Raw genomic sequence first — 17,277 nt, forward strand, 5'->3', positions numbered from 1 at the left:
GGGGACACCAGGGAGGGGACACAGCAGCCTTTGTCCCTGCAGAGGAGAGAGCAGAGAGAGCAGAGCCCTGCCCACCACCTGCCCAAACCATCCTGGACACCCAGGCTCTGCTGGGACATGAGGTTGTCCAGCCTGTGCTATGCCCTCCATCCAGCACACAGCCCCCCAGAAACCTCCAGAGCATCTTCTACCCCCCCTATGTCCAACTGCACCCCCAAAAAGTCCCTAACCCTATGGCCAACTCCAAACCCTGTGTCCCCCTCAAGCCCCATGTCCCCTCCAAACCCTATGTTCTGTCCATACCCCGTGTCACCCCCAAACCCCATGTCCCCCCAAACTCTGTGTCCCCTGCAAAGCCTCTGCTCCCCCAAACCCTGTGCTCTCTCCAAACTCTGTGTCCCACCCAGACCCCATGTACCCCTAAAATGTGTGTCCCATTCAAACCCCATGTCCCCCCCAACACTGTGCCCTCTCCAAACCCCATGTCCCCCCCCAACACTGTGCCCTATCCAAACCCCATCTTCCCCCAAACCCCATGTACCTCTAAAATCTGTGTCCCATTCAAACCCCATGTCCCCCCAAATCCTGTGCCCTCTCCAAACCCTGTGTCCCACCCAAATCCCATGTCCCACTAAAATCTGTGCCCCATTCAAACCCCATGTCCCCCCCAAACCCTGTGCCCTCTCCAATCCCCATGTCCCCCCCAAGCCCCATGTCACCACCAAACCCTCTGTCCTCTCCAAACTGTGCCCCCACCCAAACTCTATGTCCCCTCTAAACCTCATGTCCCCTCCAACCTCCACGTGCCCCCCAAGCCCTGTGTGCCACCCAAGCCCTGTGTGCCACCCAAGCCATGCCACCACTCACCCTGGGGGGACCGGGGCTGACCCAGGCACCTCTGAGCTGCCCCCCAGGGCAGCACCACTTGGACTCCAGGAGGTTGGACTCACACTTCCCAGCTGAGCAGCCCCAAGAAACCCCTTCCAGTGGCTGGGCCATGAATGATTGATGAGGAACAGGATCTGCCATTGTGCCAGGCGGTGGCAGGGGTGGAGGGGAGTCTCCAGCCCCGGCTCTCGTTAGCGGAGGTAATTAAACCTCTGGGCAGGGAAAGAGGAGACAGCCAAGGGCGACCTTGGCCATCAATTATTGCTGTGGACATTTGCTCTGCAGAGCTGTCAGCAGCTGGGGAAGCCCTCGAGGGCCTTTAGTGGGAACCCACGTGTGAGCAGGCTGGTGCCAAGGTAGCTGATGGCCACCATCAGCTCACCCAGGGCAAGGGCAGGGAACTGCCCCTGGGGAGGAACAACCTCCTGCAGCAGCACAGCTGAGGGGGGACCTGCTGGAGAGCAGCTCCAAGGAGAAGGACCTGGGAGTGCTGGGGGACAGCAAGTGCCCAGGAGCCAGCAAGGTGCCCTTGGGGCCAGGAAGGGCAATGGGGTCCTGGGGGGCATGGAGAAGAGTGTGGGCAGCAGGGCAGGGGAGGTTCTCCTGCCCCTCTGCTCTGCCCTGGTCAGGACACAGCTGGAGTCCTGGCTCCAGTTCTGGGTTTCTTGATTCAAGAAGAGCAGGGAACTGCTGGAGAGAGGACAGCAAAGGGCTACAAAGCTGCTGAGGGGCCTGGGACAGCTCTGGGAGGAGAGGCTGAGAGAGTTGGGGCTGTTCAGTCTGGAGAGGAGCAGCCTGAGGGGGATCTGATCAATGCTGATCAATACTCCAAGGGTGGGTGTCAGGAGGCTGGGACCAGGCTTTGTTCAGTGGTGCCCAGGGACAGGACAAGGAGCAAAGGGCACAGACTGGACCGTGAGGAGGAACTTCTTTAGTTTAAGGGTGGAGGGAGCCCTGGAGCAGGCTGCCCAGAGAGGTTGTGGAGTCTCCTTGGGTGGAGAGCTTCCAACCCCCCCTGTGCTTTGTGCTTCTGGGCAACCTGCTGCGGGTGCCCTGCTGGAGCAGGGGGTTGGACTGGCTGAGCTCCAGAGCTCCCTCCCAGCCTGCACCATGCTGGGTTCTGGGATCTTGTGGCTGGGGACAGAAGGATAGGAACAGGCAGACAGCTGCGCCTGGGTGCTGCTGTGTCACTGCAACCGCAGGCCTAAAGGAGATGCAGAACCGGCCCTCGCCTCGCAGGTTCTGCCCCCGGTAGGTCCGTGGGCTGCAGAAGCCCCGCGGATTCCCCCTGGGTCCGACCGTGCCTTGCCATCGCCACCACGGAACTCCCAGACGCGGCGCTCCCAGCGCAGAGCCCTGCCGCGCCGCTAGGGGGCAGCAGAGGGCGCAGCCAGAGAGACTCACACCCGGCTAGAGCCGTACCGCCGGCGCGGCGTGTGGGGGGCGCCTTGTCCAATCGCAGCGGCCGTCAGCCGGCGGGGCGGGAAGAGAACCGGACGGACAGCAGCTTGCACCAATCAGAACTCGAGGCCCGCCCAACTCGCACTGTGGGGCCGGGGGGCGTCGTCGCAGCCCGGGGCGGGGCCTCCGCCACCGGAAGCGGCCTGGTCCCGCCCCGTCGCTTCCGGTGCTGCCGCCGCCGCCCTGCGCGAGATGTAGCTGCCGGTGAGCGCGGCCGGGAAGGGATGGGGGTGCTCGGGGGCGCCGCTTTCCCTAGGCGGCTGGCGGCGACCTCGGCCCCGCCGGTGCGCCGAGGGAGGCCGGGCCCCGCAGGCGCAGTTCCAGGGGAAGGCCCGGCCCGGGGCGGGCTGCGTGGCCGCTGGTTCCCGGTGACTCTCCTTTTCCTCCCTCCCCAGCGCGGCGGCAGAAGGACGCGGAGGGACCTCGCCCCGGCTGCCCTCGGCCAGCAGCAGCGACCCCGCCGGCTCCATGGCGTCCCGCAAAGCCTCCGCCGCCGGGCAGGGCAATGGGCTGGCGGCCACCGGCCGGGACAGGCCGCACCTGGAGCTGGCCGAGCTGGGGCCGCTCCTCGAGGAGAAGGGGGACCAGGGAGCCACCGGCTCGGCCAGCGTGAGTCTGCCTTCACCCCCTGCCACGGGCATCTCACCGCCGCGCTCCCAGAGCTCTACTGCTCCCTGCTTAGCCTCTCCGCTCCGTCCTTGTGGATTAACGGGAGGAATTTTCCCGTTATCCCGTCAGCATCTTGAGGGATGCAGGCCGGCTGGGTGCGTTTTGCAGAGCCTCTGGGTCCGGTTTTGCTTTGTGTCAGCTCAGGCAGGCTGTGAGATGTTTTGTTCCCCAAATGCTGCCGGCCAGGCTGCTCTGGGCTGGCCTCAAACGTCTCCTGTCTGTGGTAGCTGTAGAGCAGTGATGTTGGCCCAGATGGGCTGGGCTGGGTTGTGCTGGGCTGGGCTGGGACCCTCAGGGCTGGAAATCATCTTTCCCAAACCCACTAAGGAGAGGAAGGATTGAGGGAGCTGAGCCAGGGTGGGTAGAGTGCTCCCAGCCCAGGAGGTGCTGCCTGTATCCCATGCTGGGCTGGTGGCTGGGCTGGAGGGCCAGGATTCCTGCCTGGACCAAGTGGCTGTTCCAGCCTTGGATGCAGGGATGGAAATTCCTCTGGTAATCCTGCCTTTCAACAGGGATAAAGCTGGGATTAGCCTGCCCGAGGTGGCTAAGACAGTAGTGTGTTGCCTAAGCAGTGTCCAGCAGGTCCTGTCCCCTTGGGAAGGGAGGAAGCTCCAGGTGCTCTCTGCAGGCTGCTGCTGCTCCCAAGGCCAGGAATGGTTTCCTCCCAGCCCTTTTTTCCCCCTAGACTGAAGACCCACCGTGCCCAGCAGCCCGTGAGGAGGAGGAGGAGGAGGTGGTCCGTGTGCTGACTCTGCCTCTGCAGGCTCACCATGCCATGGAGAAGATGGAAGAGTTTGTCTATAAGGTATGGCAGCATGCAGTGGTCCTTCCCCAGTCCTGATTTGGGGAATGTTGCTGAGGCCTGGATGCCCCAAGCTCGGGGTGGTGAGCAGAGGCCAGGGCCTGGCTGTGTCTGGGTGAAGCTCTGGGGGCTCTCTGCTCCCCTGGGCCTGCTCCCAGCAGCAGGGGTGTGGGAAGGGGCTGGTGGCAGCTGGGAAGCACTGGTTGGGGGTGGAGGTTGTGCCCCCTCATGCTGGGTGAGCAGTGCCCTGTGGAGCAGCCCCAGCACCTCTGCCTTCCTCTACCAGGGCCTGGCAGCCTCGGGCACGTTGCTGGCCTCACCTGGGGCCTGTCCTTGTGGCTTGGCTGAGTGCTGACATCAGCTGAGAGCCAGCCTGGTTCCTTGCCCTCCCTCTCCTCCAGCCCAACTGGGAGCAGTTCCCCCCTGCAGGGAACAGTTGCTTGGGGTCTGGGAGGGTTCAACCTGAGGGTGCAAATCACCTCTGACTCCCTTGCCAGGGGGGCACACAGAATCCCAGAGTGCCAGGTGGGAAGGGACCTGAAGGCCCAAGCTGTGCAGGTGGTGGTGCAGCTGGAAAGAGCTGGGGCTGCAGACTGCCCCCCTGGGGAGCCCTGCAGTGTGGGAGTGCTTTGAGGGGGTGCTGAGGCTGCACAGACTGAACTTCCCCTCCCTGAGGAGGAGCCCTTCCAGCCCTGGCTGTGGGGAGGGCTCCTGCTGGGCTCCTTCCACCTGCTGCTGGGGGGGCTGGGGAGGCTGTGGGGGTCCCCAGCAGAGCCTGGGCTGTTGCAGGTGTGGGAAGGGCGCTGGAGAGTGATCCCCTACGACGTGCTGCCTGACTGGCTGAAGGACAATGATTACCTCCTGCATGGCCACAGGCCTCCCATGCCCTCCTTCAGAGCCTGCTTCAAGAGCATCTTCCGGATACACACCGAGACAGGCAACATCTGGACACATCTGTTAGGTGACTGGGTGGCAGGGGGGTGGCCTTGTGCCACAGGACCACAGAAGGGAAGGGAAGGGGGTGGGGTGGGTTGGGATGGGGTGGGATGGGAGGGACCTTCAAGAGCATCCAGCTCCATCCCCCTGCCATGGGCAGGGACACCTCCCCCCAGCCCAGCTTGCTCAAGGCCTCATCCAGCCTGGCCCTGAACACCTCCAGGCAGGGGACAGCCACAGCCTCCCTGGGCAACCTGTGCCAGTCTCTCCCCACCCTCACTCTCAACAATTTCTTCCTCCTCTCCACTCTCACTCTCCCCTCTCCCAGCTCAAAGCCATTCTCCCTCATCCTGGCACTCCCAGCCCTTGGCCAAAGTCCCTCCCCAGCTCTCCTGGAGCCCTTCAGGTCCTGCAAGGCTGCTCTAAGGTCTCCCCGGAGCCTTCTCTCCTCCAGCCTGATCAGCCCCAACTCTCCCAGCCTGTCCCAGCAGGAGCTTCTCCATCCCTCTGATCACCTTCGTGGCCTCCTCTGGTCCTGCTCCAACAGTTCCATGTCCTTTTGTGCTGGGGACTCCAAGGCTTGCTGGTGCTGAGCCCTCTCCATGCCTGGGGCCTCCCCTTGAGGACTGAGTGTCCTGAGTGCAGGCAGCTGGGTCCTGAGGTGCCCCAGAGCTGCTGGGCTGAGAGCAGGGCAGGTCCCAGCAGCAGGAGGGGCTGAGCTCAGCTACTGTCTGTGGCTTTGCTGATGTTGGATGAGAGTGGGACAGAGAGAAGTGCCCTGAGCAGAGCTGCAGAGCCTCAGAGTGGCTTCTGAAAGCAGGGATAGCTCTGAGCCCTGTCCTTGTCCCCAGCACCACTCCTCTGTGCTTACAACCCACTGCCAGCACAGCCCTGGCTGCAGCTGAGCACCTGTGAGCAGGATCTGTCCGGGGCCTGTCCTGCAGAGCACAGCCAGGGTTGGGCTTCTCCTGAAGTCAGCCACAGGATGCTGGAGTCCCAGACTGCTTTGGGTGGGAAGAGACCTTCCAGGCTCCTCCAGTCCCACCCCCACAGCCCCCAGGGACAGCCCCAACCAGAGCAGCCAGCCCAGTGGCCAAGCTCAGCACCCCCAGACTGGAAACCAGGAGCAGCCAGTGGCACAGGAGCCTCTCCTGCTCCAGCCTCACCCAGCCCCAGGATGCTTGGCTCCAGCCAGCACTTTGGGATTGAAGCTGGCAGGGCAGCAGCATGGGATGGAATGGCAGCAGCAGATTCAGCTCAACCCATGGCAGGTCCTAAGAGATCTTAAAGCTCCTCCAGTCCAACCCCCTGCAGTCCCCAGGGACAGAGCAGGTTGCTCACAGCCCCAAACAACCTGACCTGCAATGGTGCCAGCCATGGGGCAGCTCTCACCTCTCTGGGCAGCCTGGCACAGGCTCTCCCCACCCTCAGGGGCAAACATTTCTCCCTTCTCTCCACTCTCAATCTGCCTCTTTGAGTTCCAAACCCTCACCCCTTGTCCTGTCCCAACAGACCCTGCTCAAAACTCTCTCCCCAGCTTCCTTCCAGGTCCCCTGAATCCCTGAGGGCTGCTCCAAGCCCTCCCTTCAGCCTCCTCTTGCCTGACTCTCCCTTCTGTGCTCCTCACAGGTTTTGTTTTGTTCCTCTGCTTGGGCATCCTGACCATGCTGCGCCCCAACATGTACTTCATGGCTCCCCTCCAGGAGAAGGTGGTGTTTGGGATGTTCTTCCTGGGAGCAGTGCTGTGCCTCAGCTTCTCCTGGCTTTTCCACACTGTCTACTGTCACTCAGAGAAGGTCTCCAGGACTTTTTCAAAGTGAGTCCAGCACAGGCAGGGGCTTGGTGGTCCTGGAGGAGGCTTTGGGTTCTCCCAGTGCTCCCTCCTGGATGGTGCTGCCTTCCCAAGGGTTTATCCTTCACCAGACCCAGCCTGGAGCTGAGAGGGAATCCACAGCTGGGGTCTGGAGGGCTCTGCTGTGGGTTTGAGCTCCTTAAATCCAGCAGCTCAAGCACCCTCAGCTGGGGGAGGAGGACCAAAACCTTGGGAAGCTGCAGCTCCTGAGGGACCCCCCCCAGCAGGGATCCCCTCCTTGTGCCCCCTCCTGGCAGGGAGCTGAGAGGGGGTCCTGGGGTCCCTGGGGCACAGCTGGCAGCCCCCTCCTCACTGGAGGAGCCTCTGGCTGGGCTCCAGTTTGCAGTGGAAGCCAAGGGGCAGAGCAGGCAGGGAGGGGGCTGGGCAGGAGCCTGGCCTGGGGGCTGTGCCCAGGCTGCTCTCAGAGCTGAGCTGATGCCAGCCCCTGGCAGGAGCAGGGCAGCAGCCAGGCTGCTACCAAAGAGCTGCCCCAGCCCAGGCTGTCAGAGACACTCCCTGGGGGCTGCCTGCTGGAAGTCCTGGCCCTGGGGCTGAGCTGGGCTGGGTTGGGCTGGGCTGAGCTGGGCTGGGCTGAGCTGGGCTGGGCTGAGCTGTGCTGGGCTGAGCTGAGCTGAGCTGGGCTGGGTTGAGCTGGGCTGGGCTGGGCTGAGCTGAGCTGAGCTGAGCTGGGCTGGGCTCAGCTGGGCTGGGCTCGGCTGGGCTGTGCTGAGCTGGGCTGGGCTGAGCTGAGCTGGGCTGAGCTGGGCTGGGCTGTGCTGAGCTGGGCTGGGCTGAGCTGAGCTGGGCTGGGCTGGGCTGGGTTGGGCTGGGCTGAGCTGGGCTGGGCTGAGCTGGGCTGGGTTGGGCTGGGCTGAGCTGGGCTGAGCTGAGCTGGGCTGGGCTGGGCTGGGCTGAGCTGGGCTGGGCTGAGCTGGGCTGGGCTGAGCTGAGCTGAGCTGGGCTGGGCTGAGCTGGGCTGGGCTGGGCTGAGCTGGGCTGGGCTGGGCTGGGCTCAGCTGGGCTGGGCTGGGCTCGGCTGGGCTGTGCTGAGCTGGGCTGGGCTGGGCTGAGCTGGGCTGGGCTGGGCTGAGCTGGGCTGGGTTGGGCTGAGCTGGGCTGGGCTGGGCTGTGCTGAGCTGGGCTGGGTTGGGCTGGGCTGTGCTGGGATGGGCTGTGCTGAGCTGGGCTGGGTTGGGCTGGGCTGTGCTGGGCTGGGCTGTGCTGAGCTGGGCTGGGTTGGGCTGGGCTGTGCTGGGCTGGGCTGGGCTGGGCTGGGCTGTGCTGAGCTGAGCTGGGCTGGGCTGTGCTGAGCTGAGCTGAGCTGGGCTGTGCTGGGCTGGGCTGGGCTGGGCTGGGCTGTGCTGAGCTGAGCTGGGCTGGGCTGTGCTGAGCTGAGCTGGGCTGGGCTGGGCTGTGCTGAGCTGAGCTGGGCTGGGCTGAGCTGGGCTGGGCTGAGCTGGGCTGTGCTGAGCTGGGCTGGGCTGAGCTGGGCTGGGCTGAGCTGGGCTGAGCTGGGCTGGGCTGGGCTGTGCTGCCCTGCAGAGGTGTCCTGGCAGGGCCATGCCAGGCTGCAGGGGCACCCTCTGGCAGCTGCCCTGGGGGGAGGTGGCTCCTGCTGGGTGGATGGGAAGCACTCTGCAGTGCAGGGGGGCAGCCAGCTCCATCTGTGCAGGGCCTCGTGGCTGAGGGCTTGGCCCCTGCTGTCTCCTCTTCACCCCCTGGGCTCCTGCCAAGCTCCCCCAGCATCCTCAGGAGCCACCTCCGTGCCCACAGATTGCTTTGGCTGGGAAGGGACCCTCCAAGGGCATCCTCTGCAGCCAGCAGGGCTCAGGGCACAGCCAGGTTGACTTTGAAGGTGTCCAGGGACAGAGCCTGCAGCACCTCCCCGGGCAGCCTGCCCCAGTGCCACGCAGAGGAGCTCCCATCACTGCCCCTCCCCCTCCCAGGGGGCAGGCCAGCAGACCCTGCTGCCCTGTGGCACCTTGCCCAGCCAGGGAAGGGCTTCCTGCCCTTGGCTGTGGCTGCTGAGGCTGTCCCAGGTCCCTGGGGCTGCTGCTCAGCCCTTTGGGGGGAGCTCATTCCTGGGGTACTCACAGCTTCATAAATGCATCCGGGCTGAGGGGATCCCCCAAGGCCATGCTGTCCAAGCCCCCTGCTGCCAGCAGGGACTCCCCCAGCTGTGCCCAGGTGCCACATCAGGTCTGGTGTTGCAAGCCTCCAGCAGCTCCCTGGGCAGCCTGTCCCAGTGCCTCCCTCTGCAGAGCTTCCTCCTGCTGCCCGACCTCCCCTCCCCTGCTCCAGCTTCCAGCCTCTCATCCTATCCCTTGGGAACAGCCTTCCTGCAGGGCCCAGGCCCTGCCCCCAGCCCCAAGTGCAGCCTCACCTCACTTCCCCCCCATGCCCCCCCCTCTGTGGGGCTGTGGCTGCAGGCAGCCTGGAGGGCACTGCCAGGCTGCTGCCCCGGAGCCTGTGGGGTGGCCCCTGGGGCTCTGCTGTGACTGTGGTGTGCTTGCCCCCCCTGCTGCAGGTTGGACTATTCAGGAATTGCCCTGCTGATCATGGGCAGCTTTGTCCCATGGCTCTACTACTCCTTCTACTGCTCCCCCCAGCCCAGGCTCATCTACCTCTCCATCGTCTGTGTCCTGGGCATCTCTGCCATCATCGTGGCTCAGTGGGACAGGTTTGCCACCCCCAAGCACAGGCAGACAAGAGCAGGTAGGAGCTCACTGTCCTCACCCCAAGCCCCCCCAGCCCCACCAGGCAGCCTGGGAGGGCTTCAGGGGAGGCACCTTGGGAAGGTCTCACTGGGGGGTGGCTCTTCCTGTGTGGGCACAGCTCTGGGCACCTGCAGAATTCGTTTCCCTGGAGCAGCAGCTGCCAGCAGGGAGGAGTCTTCCTTCTCCAGCTGTGCAGGGAGTTGAGATCCTCTGCTGGGCAGGGCCTGAGAACCCTCCTGGCACTCCTGGGGCTGAGGGTTGGTTTAAAGACAGCCCTGGACGGGGGGGGGGGCTGGGGCTGTGTGCCCACAGCAGCTCCTCTGGGAAGCATTTGGCAGTGGGAGCAGGGCAGGAGGAGGTTTCCCTCCTTGTTCCCTGCCATGGGCATGCTGGCACCTCCCCAGCTTCCAGGAGCCAGAGGGTGAGGCTGCCTCCAGCCCATGCCATGCTCCCCCCCTGGCTTGTCCCCACTGCAGCCTCTGCAGGCCAGCTTGGCCTCACTGGGCACAGGACCTCTGCTGATCTGGGGCTGAGCTCTGGGGAGAGGCACCTGGGGGGCCTGGTGGATGCCAAGGAGGCCAAGGGCATCCTGGGGTGGATCAGAAGGGCTGTGCTGAGTAGGTCAGAGAGGTTCCCCTGCCCCTCTGCTCTGCCCAGCTGAGGCCACAGCTGGAAGCTTGTGACCAGTTCTGGGCCCCTCAGGACAAGAAGGAACCTCCCAGGGGCCCTGCAGGGGTGGCTCCCACAGCAGCAGCCTGGCTATGGGGCAGGGATGAGACTGAGCTGGGGGCTGGGTGGCACCTCTGGCACCTGACCCATGAGAGGGGCCCCTCAGGAGGGCAGGGGCCAGGGTGGAGCTGCCAGCCCCACAGCAGGGCCTTTGTCCTCCCATGGGGTGAAGCTGCCAGTACCAGCTGCAGGCTCTTGGCTCATTGCTCCCTGCCCCCCTAAGCAGATGCCAAGCTGAGGGTGTCAGCACTAATTGGCACCTTCCCCTTGAGCTGCACCGAAGGAATGGCTCTGGCAGAGCCTCTCCTTGCAGGGGTGGCCTCATCCCTCAGGCTTGTGAGGCTTTGGTGTGGTCCAGAGGGCTGGCACCTCCCAAAGGAGCTGCTCCTGCAGTCAGGAGCTGGAGCTGCTGCAGCCCTGCAGCTGGAGGGAAGATGTTGGCTGAGCTCTGCCCAGTGAGCACTGGGGGTCAGCACTGGTGTGGACTGGGATGTGGAGCTGGCATCTCTCATTTTCATGGAATCAGGGAATGCTTCAGGTGGGAAGGGACCTTCACAGCTCCTCCAGTCCCACCCCCTGCAGTCCCCAGGGACAGCCCCAACCACAGCAGGTTGCTCACAGCCCCAAACAACCTGACCTGCAATGGTGCCAGCCATGGGGCAGCTCTCACCTCTCTGGGCAGCCTGGCACAGGCTCTCCCCACCCTCAGGGGCAAACATTTCTCCCTTCTCTCCACTCTCAATCTGCCTCTTTGAGTTCCAAACCATCCTCCCTTGTCCTGTCACAACAGACCCTGCTCAAAGCTCTGTCCCCAGCTTCCTTCCAGGTCCCTTGGAGCACTGCAAGGCCACCAGAAGGTCTCCCTGGAGCCTTCTCCTCCCCAGGCTGCACAACCCCAACTCTCTCAGCCTGGCCTCCCAGCAGAGCCCTTCCAGCCCTGCCAGCACTGCTGTGGCCTCCTCTGGCCCTGCTCCAGCAGCTCCCTGTCTGTGCTGTGCTGAGGGCTCCAGAGCTGCACACAGTGTTCCCAGTGGGGGTTTCGTGAACCCTTGGGGGTTGGATAATCCAGGCCTGAGTGAGGGGAAGCTGCTGGTGCCTCCAGGATCTTCTCTTTGTGCAGGATGAGGGTGTGAGGGGAGCTTGGTGGCTGCAGCAGTTCCCTGTCTGTAGATTTGTAGATTCATAAAATCACAGACTGGGTTGGGTTGGGAGGGACCTTAAAGCTCAGCCAGTTCCAACCCTCCTGCCGTGGGCAGGGACACCTCCCACCAGCCCAGCTTGCTCAGGGCCTCATCCAGCCTGGCCTTGAATATGCTGAGCTCTCTTTGCTGATTGGGGAGGGACTTTTGAGGGTGTCAAGGAGTGACAGGACTGGGGGGGATGGAGCAAGGCTAGAAGTGGGGAGATTCAGATTGGATGTGAGGAAGAAATTCTTCCCCATGAGGGTGGTGAGAGCCTGGCACAGGTTGCCCAGGGAGGTGGTGGAAGCCTCATCCCTGGAGGTTTTTGCAGCCAGGCTGGAGGTGGCTGTGAGCAACCTGCTGTGGTGTGAGGTGTCCCTGGGCATGGCAGGGAGGTTGGGACTGGCTGAGCCTTGAGCTCCCTTCCAACCCTGACAATTCCCTGAGGGATTCCCTGAGCCTCTCCTCTTTCTTGCAGGGGTCTTCCTGGGGCTGGGGCTGAGCGGGGTGGTGCCCACCATGCACTTCACCATCGCTGAGGGCTTTGTGAAGGCCACCACAGTGGGGCAGATGGGGTGGTTCTTCCTGATGGCAGTGATGTACATCACGGGCGCAGGGCTGTACGCCGCACGCATCCCCGAGCGCTTCTTCCCCGGCAAGTTCGACATCTGGGTGAGTGGGGGGAGCCCTGGGGTGGGCAGGGGGCTGGGCAGGGAGCCTGCAGGGTGCTGGGCAGGGAGCTGGGAAAGGAGCCTGCAGGGAGCCGGGTAAGGGGGCAGGCAGGGGGCTGAGCAGGAAGCCTGCAGGGTGCTGGGTAAGGGGCAGGCAGGGGGCTGGGCAAGGAGTCTGTAGGGTGCTGAGCTGGCAAAGGAGCCTGCAGGGTGCTGGACAAGGGCTAGGCAAGGTGCTAGGCAGGGAGCCTGCAGGGTGCTGGGCAGGGTGCTGGGCAAGGGCTAGGCAGGGTGCTAGGCAAAGGGGTCAGGCAGATTGCTGGGCAGGGAGCCTGCAGGGTGCTGAGCAGGGTTCTGGGCAAGGTGCTGGCAGGTGCTGGGCAGGGAGCCTGCAGGGTGCTGAGCAGGGACCTGGGCAAGGTGCTGGCAAGGTGCTGAGCAGGGTGCTGGGCAAGGGCTAGGCAGGGTGCTGGGCAGGGTGCCTGCAGGGTGCTGGGCAAAGGGGTCAGCTAGAGTGCTGGGCATGGAGCCTGCAGAGTGCTGAGCACGGTGCTGAGCAGGGTGCTGGGCAAAAGGGTCAGGCAGGGTGCTGGGCAGGGAGCCTGCAGGGTGCTGGGCAAGGGCTAGGCAGGGTGCTAGGCAAAGGATTCAGGCAGAGTGCTGAGCAGGGTGCTGGGCAAAGGGGGCAGGCAGGGTGCTGCGCAAGGGGGCAGGCAGGGTGCTGAGCAGGGTGCTGGGCAAGGTGCTGAGCAGGGTGCTGGGCAAGGGCTAGGCAGGGTGCTGGGCAAGGGGCCAGCAGGTGCTGAGCTCTCAGCTCTGCCCTTCTGAGGCCTCACCTGGAAGATTGCATCCAGTGCTGGGCTCCCCAGTTCAGGAGGGACAGGGATCCAAGGGAGGGCTATGAGGATGCTGAAGGGACCTGGAGCACTGCCTGGGGAGGAGAGGCTGAGAGCCCTGGGGGTGGTTAGTGTGGAGAGGAGGCTGAGAGGGATCTGATCAATGTCTATCAATAGCTGAGGGCTGGAAGGAAGGGACAGGGCCAGGCTCTGCTCCTTGCACCCTGGGATAGGACAAGGGGCAATGGATGGAAACTGCAGCACAGGAGGTTCCACCTCAACATGAGGAGGAACTTCTGCACTGGGAGGGTCCCAGAGGCCTGGAGCAGGCTGCCCAGAGAGGTTGTGGAGTCTCCTCTGGAGCCTTTCCAGCCCTCTCTGGATGTGTTCCTGTGTGACCTGCCCTGGGTGGTCCTGCTCTTGGCAGGGGAGCTGGACTTGATCTGCAGAGGTCCCTTCCAACCCCTAACATCTGTGCTGCCATGAGCTGAGGAGCAAATGGCTCAGGCTGTCCTGCTGTGCCCCTGCTGGCAGCCAGCATGGATGAAGGACAGGCTGCAAAACACAGCAGCAGCGAGGCAGAGGAGGTGCAGGTGTTGCTGGTGTCTCTCTGTCTCCTTTGGCCTGGTTGAAAGGAACTTTTTGGTTTTTTTTTTTTTTCCTGTGTGCTTCCCTGCAGTTCCAGTCCCATCAGATCTTCCACGTGCTGGTGGTGGCAGCAGCCTTTGTGCACTTCTATGGAGTCTCCAACCTGCAGGAATTCCGCTACGGACTGGAAGGAGGCTGCACAGACGACTCCCTGCTCTGAGACCTGCTCCTGGTTTTAGTCCCAAGCTTCCTAAGTGCTTTGTGGTTTTGGTTTTTTGTGTTTTTGTTTGTTTGTTTGTTTGTTTTTTTGTTTTGTTTTAAAAAAAAACAACTCTTTTTTTGTCTTTGCTAAAAATCCAAGGAAGACTCAAAACCGGGGTGGGGGGGGTGGTGGTGTTGGCTGGTTTGGGTTTGTTGTTGGTTGTTGTTTTGTGTGGTTGGTTTGGGGTTTGGGTTTAAGACACACAGAAAAGAAACAAAAACTCCTTTGTCTGACCAAATCCTCACCCCCCCTCCCCCTTTTCCCTTTGTCTGACCAAATCCTCACCCCCCCCTCCCCCTTTTCCCTTTGTCTGACCAAATCCTCACCCCCCCCTCCCCCTTTTCCCTTTGTCTGACCAAATCCTCACCCCCCCTTCCCCCTTTTCCCTTTGTCTGACCAAATCCTCACACTCCCCTTCCTCCTTTTCCCCTGCCCCTGAAGACTGGAGGGGGGAGGCATGGTGGCCCCTCCCCCCCAAACCCTGGGTTGTCTTCTCCAGACTCTTTTTAACCCATTCCATGGCCACCCACCCTCCCTCCCTGGGCCTGCAGGTTGTTGACAGCAGGGGGCTGTGGCTGCCCCACTTGAAGCACCCTCAGTCCCTTTTTGCACCCTCAGTCCCTTTTTGCACCCTCAGTCCCTTTTTGCACCCTCAGCAGCATCGCAGTGAGCAGAACCAAGGCACCAGAGCAAGCCCTGGGCCTTGCTGGTGGTGCTGCTGGCCAGGGCACAGGCACAGACTGATGTAATTTAAGTTTTAATTGTCTTTGTTTGGTTTTTTTTTGGGGGGGGGGGAGGGTTGGGTTGGTTTTTAGTTTGTTCGGTTCGGTTTTGTTTTGGGTTTGTGTCGTTTTGTTTTGTTTTTTTTTCCTTGACAAAGTAATGTAAACAGAAAGGAAGAGAATATTTAATATTTAATACTAAGCTTTAAGGAGGTGCTGCTGCCACTGCCACAGCCTCCCCCTGGCTCCCTGGGGGGCTGTGGAGGTGACAAGGAAGGGGACAGGAGGGGAGTTGTGGAGCTGCTGTAAGCTGAGCGAAATAAAAAAAGGTCACAGTTCAGTGTCAGCTTCGCTGCTGGCTGCTTCCTTTGGGGGGTGGGAGGAGAAAAGCAGCTGGGGGGCTGCTGCTGGGGAGGGGGCTCAGAGAGAGAGAGAGGGGGGAGTCTGCCACTCTGGTGCTGCGTCCACCTCTGGGACCTGCCCAGCATAAGGACCTGGAGCTGCTGGAGAGGGTCCAGAAGAGGATACAAAGAGGATCAGAAGGGGGAAGAAGCTCCACTGTGGGGACAGGCTTGGGAGAATTTGATCTGCTCAGCCTGGAGAAGAGAAGGCTCCAGGGAGACATCAGAGCAGCCTTCCACTACCTGAAGGAGCTCCAGGAAAGCTGGGGAGGGACTGGACAAGGGCTGGGAGGGACAGGACAAGGGAGAATGGTTTGAAATTGGAGCAGGGCAGATTTAGGTTGGACAGCAGGAGGAAGCTCTGCGCAGTGAGGCTGGGGAGACACTGGAACAGGTTGCCCGGGGAGATGTGCTGGAGGCTCCCTTCCTGCAGACTGAAGCTCAGCCTTGCTGTGGCCCTGGGCAGCCTGCTGTAGCTGGAGCTGTCCCTGCTGCCTGCAGGGGGGGTGGGCAAGATGACCTGGGAGGGTCCCTTCAGCCTTGATGCATCCTATGAACCTGTGAGTACCCCAGGAATGTGCCCTCAGTGATCTGGGACAGCCTCAACAGCCAAAGCAAAGAGCAGGAAGCTCCTGGGTGTTGTGATGGTGACAGGGCAGGAAGCCCTTCCCTGGCTGGGCATGGTGCCACAGGGCAGCATCTGCTGCCCTCCCTCCTGGGAGGGGGAGGAGCAGTGAAGGGAGCTCCTCTGCATGGCAAAGGGCTCCCAGAGGGCTGGAGAAGAGGCTGAGGCCAGCTGGGGAGTGAAGAGCAGCACCCCGAAAGAGGCTTCTCAAGGTGTGGCAGGCACCAGCCAGTGCTGGGGGGCAGCAGGGATCAGAGGGGAAGAGCTGAGCCCAGCAAAGCCCAGCTCAAGCCCCACTGCTGTTACCCACCCCGAGCTGGTTCCTGCTGTCCCTGCCAGCCCCATGGCACAGAGCCACAGTCACAGAAGGGTTGAGGCTGGAAGAGACCCAGGAGCTCAGCTGGAGCTCACAGCCTCACCACTGCTGCTGAGCCTCTGCCCCTAACCCACAATCCCTCAGCACCACCTCCCTCAGCACCACCTCCAGGGGGTTTTTAAAGAGCTCCAAGGATGGGGACTCCACCACCTCCTTGGGCAGCCTCTTCCACTCCCTGAACACTCCTCCAGCAAAGACATTTTTCCTCCTCTCCAAGCTAAGCCTCCCCAGCACAATTTCAGATCATTTCCTTTCCTTCCATCACCTGAGACTGGGGAGCAGAGCCCAACCCCCACCTGGCTCCAGCCTCCTCTCAGGAGCTGCAGAGAGCAATGAGGTCTCCCTCAGCCTCCTCTTCTCCAGGCTGCACACCCCCAGCTCCCTCAGCTGCTCCTCCCCAGCCCTCTTCTCCAGACCCTTCCCCAGCTCTGTTGCCCTTCTCTGGCCCTGCTCCAGCCTCTCAATGTCCTTCTTGGAGTGAGAGGTGAGAGGCCCAAAAGTCACTCCAGGTGTGGCCTCACCCTGTCCCTGCTGCTGTGGGGAAGCAGGGGGTGTGTGTCCCTTCTCAGCTGTTTGGATGTGGCCCAGCTTTGAGGGGAGCAGCAGGTCCCCTGGCTGCAGATCAACCCTCACCAGGTCCTACACTCCCCTGAGGCCCACCCCCCCCCCCCCCCAGTCTGCTCCCAGCTGAAGCCACCCAGAGCTCCAGGCAGGGGCCAGGAGAATCTTCTCTCCCCAGCAGAGCCCTAGGCACAGCTCAGCAGTGCCAGAGCCAGGCTGGAGAACAAGACCCTGGAGCTGCACAGCACCCAGGAGTTAGGGGAACACATCTGGTGATGAACACATCTGGATCCACAAAGGCCAGGGCCACCCAGGGCCACCTCAGGTGAGAACAGGAGACAGCAGCCAGTGCCACAAAAGCAAGAAAATGGTCTTGAGAACTTGCCCAAGGAAGCAGGGAGGTGGCAAAGGCAGGAGGAACCCTCCCAGCCCTCCCCACCCCCAGAGGTCTGTGCTGAAGGATCTGACAGTGCCACACTGGCAGCAGCTCCAGCAAGCAGGAAGTCCTGGAGCTGTTCTAGGCCAGGCCAGGGGGGTGGGAACAGGAAAATGTCCCTCTGACAGGATGAGAGGAGATGGTGCAAACAGCCTTTGTACAACCTTCCTTCTCACCCTGGCTGCCACCCCTCCTGGCTTTTCTCCATCCTCTCCTCTTCCTCCACGGCTCTGACTCAGTTTCCTGCCAGAGCACAGAGCCCAAGCTCCTCTCAGGCAGAGGAGAAGCCAGGAAGCAGCTCAGATGTTAGCAGAGCCTGAGTGTGGATCTTCTGCCAGGAGCTGCCAGCAAACAGCAGCACTGCTCCCAGCAAAGCTCTCAGGCTCTGACTTGGAGAGCTGGCAGGAGGCAAGGTGCCTGCCCCCCAGAGCCCCAGCCCATGGAGCAGATCTTGGTGTGCTCAGGGCTGGACCCCAGGTGAGAGGCAGCAGGCAGGAGGTGCAACCCTTCACCCCCCAGCCCCACCTGTGCTCTCCCTGGAGCTCCCACACACCTCCTGCAGCT

The 17,277-nt window shown here is 62.5% G+C and overlaps 1 protein-coding gene across 1 annotated transcript; it reads left to right on the forward strand.

The window, feature by feature from the left end:
- The first annotated feature begins 2,817 nt into the window (after window positions 1-2,817).
- On the forward strand, window positions 2,818-13,604 carry ADIPOR1 (adiponectin receptor 1). The gene is made up of 7 exons (XM_054398889.1): window positions 2,818-2,958; window positions 3,704-3,823; window positions 4,610-4,781; window positions 6,386-6,572; window positions 9,136-9,323; window positions 11,714-11,907; window positions 13,422-13,604. The coding sequence occupies exons 1-7, from the start codon at window positions 2,818-2,820 to the stop codon at window positions 13,548-13,550; spliced, it is 1,131 nt and encodes a 376-aa protein (XP_054254864.1). The 3' UTR covers window positions 13,551-13,604.
- The last annotated feature ends 3,673 nt before the right edge of the window (window positions 13,605-17,277 follow it).

The sequence above is a fragment of the Indicator indicator genome, unplaced genomic scaffold, assembly GCF_027791375.1.
Source record: "Indicator indicator isolate 239-I01 unplaced genomic scaffold, UM_Iind_1.1 iindUn_scaffold_168, whole genome shotgun sequence".
Classification (NCBI taxonomy): domain Eukaryota; kingdom Metazoa; phylum Chordata; class Aves; order Piciformes; family Indicatoridae; genus Indicator; species Indicator indicator.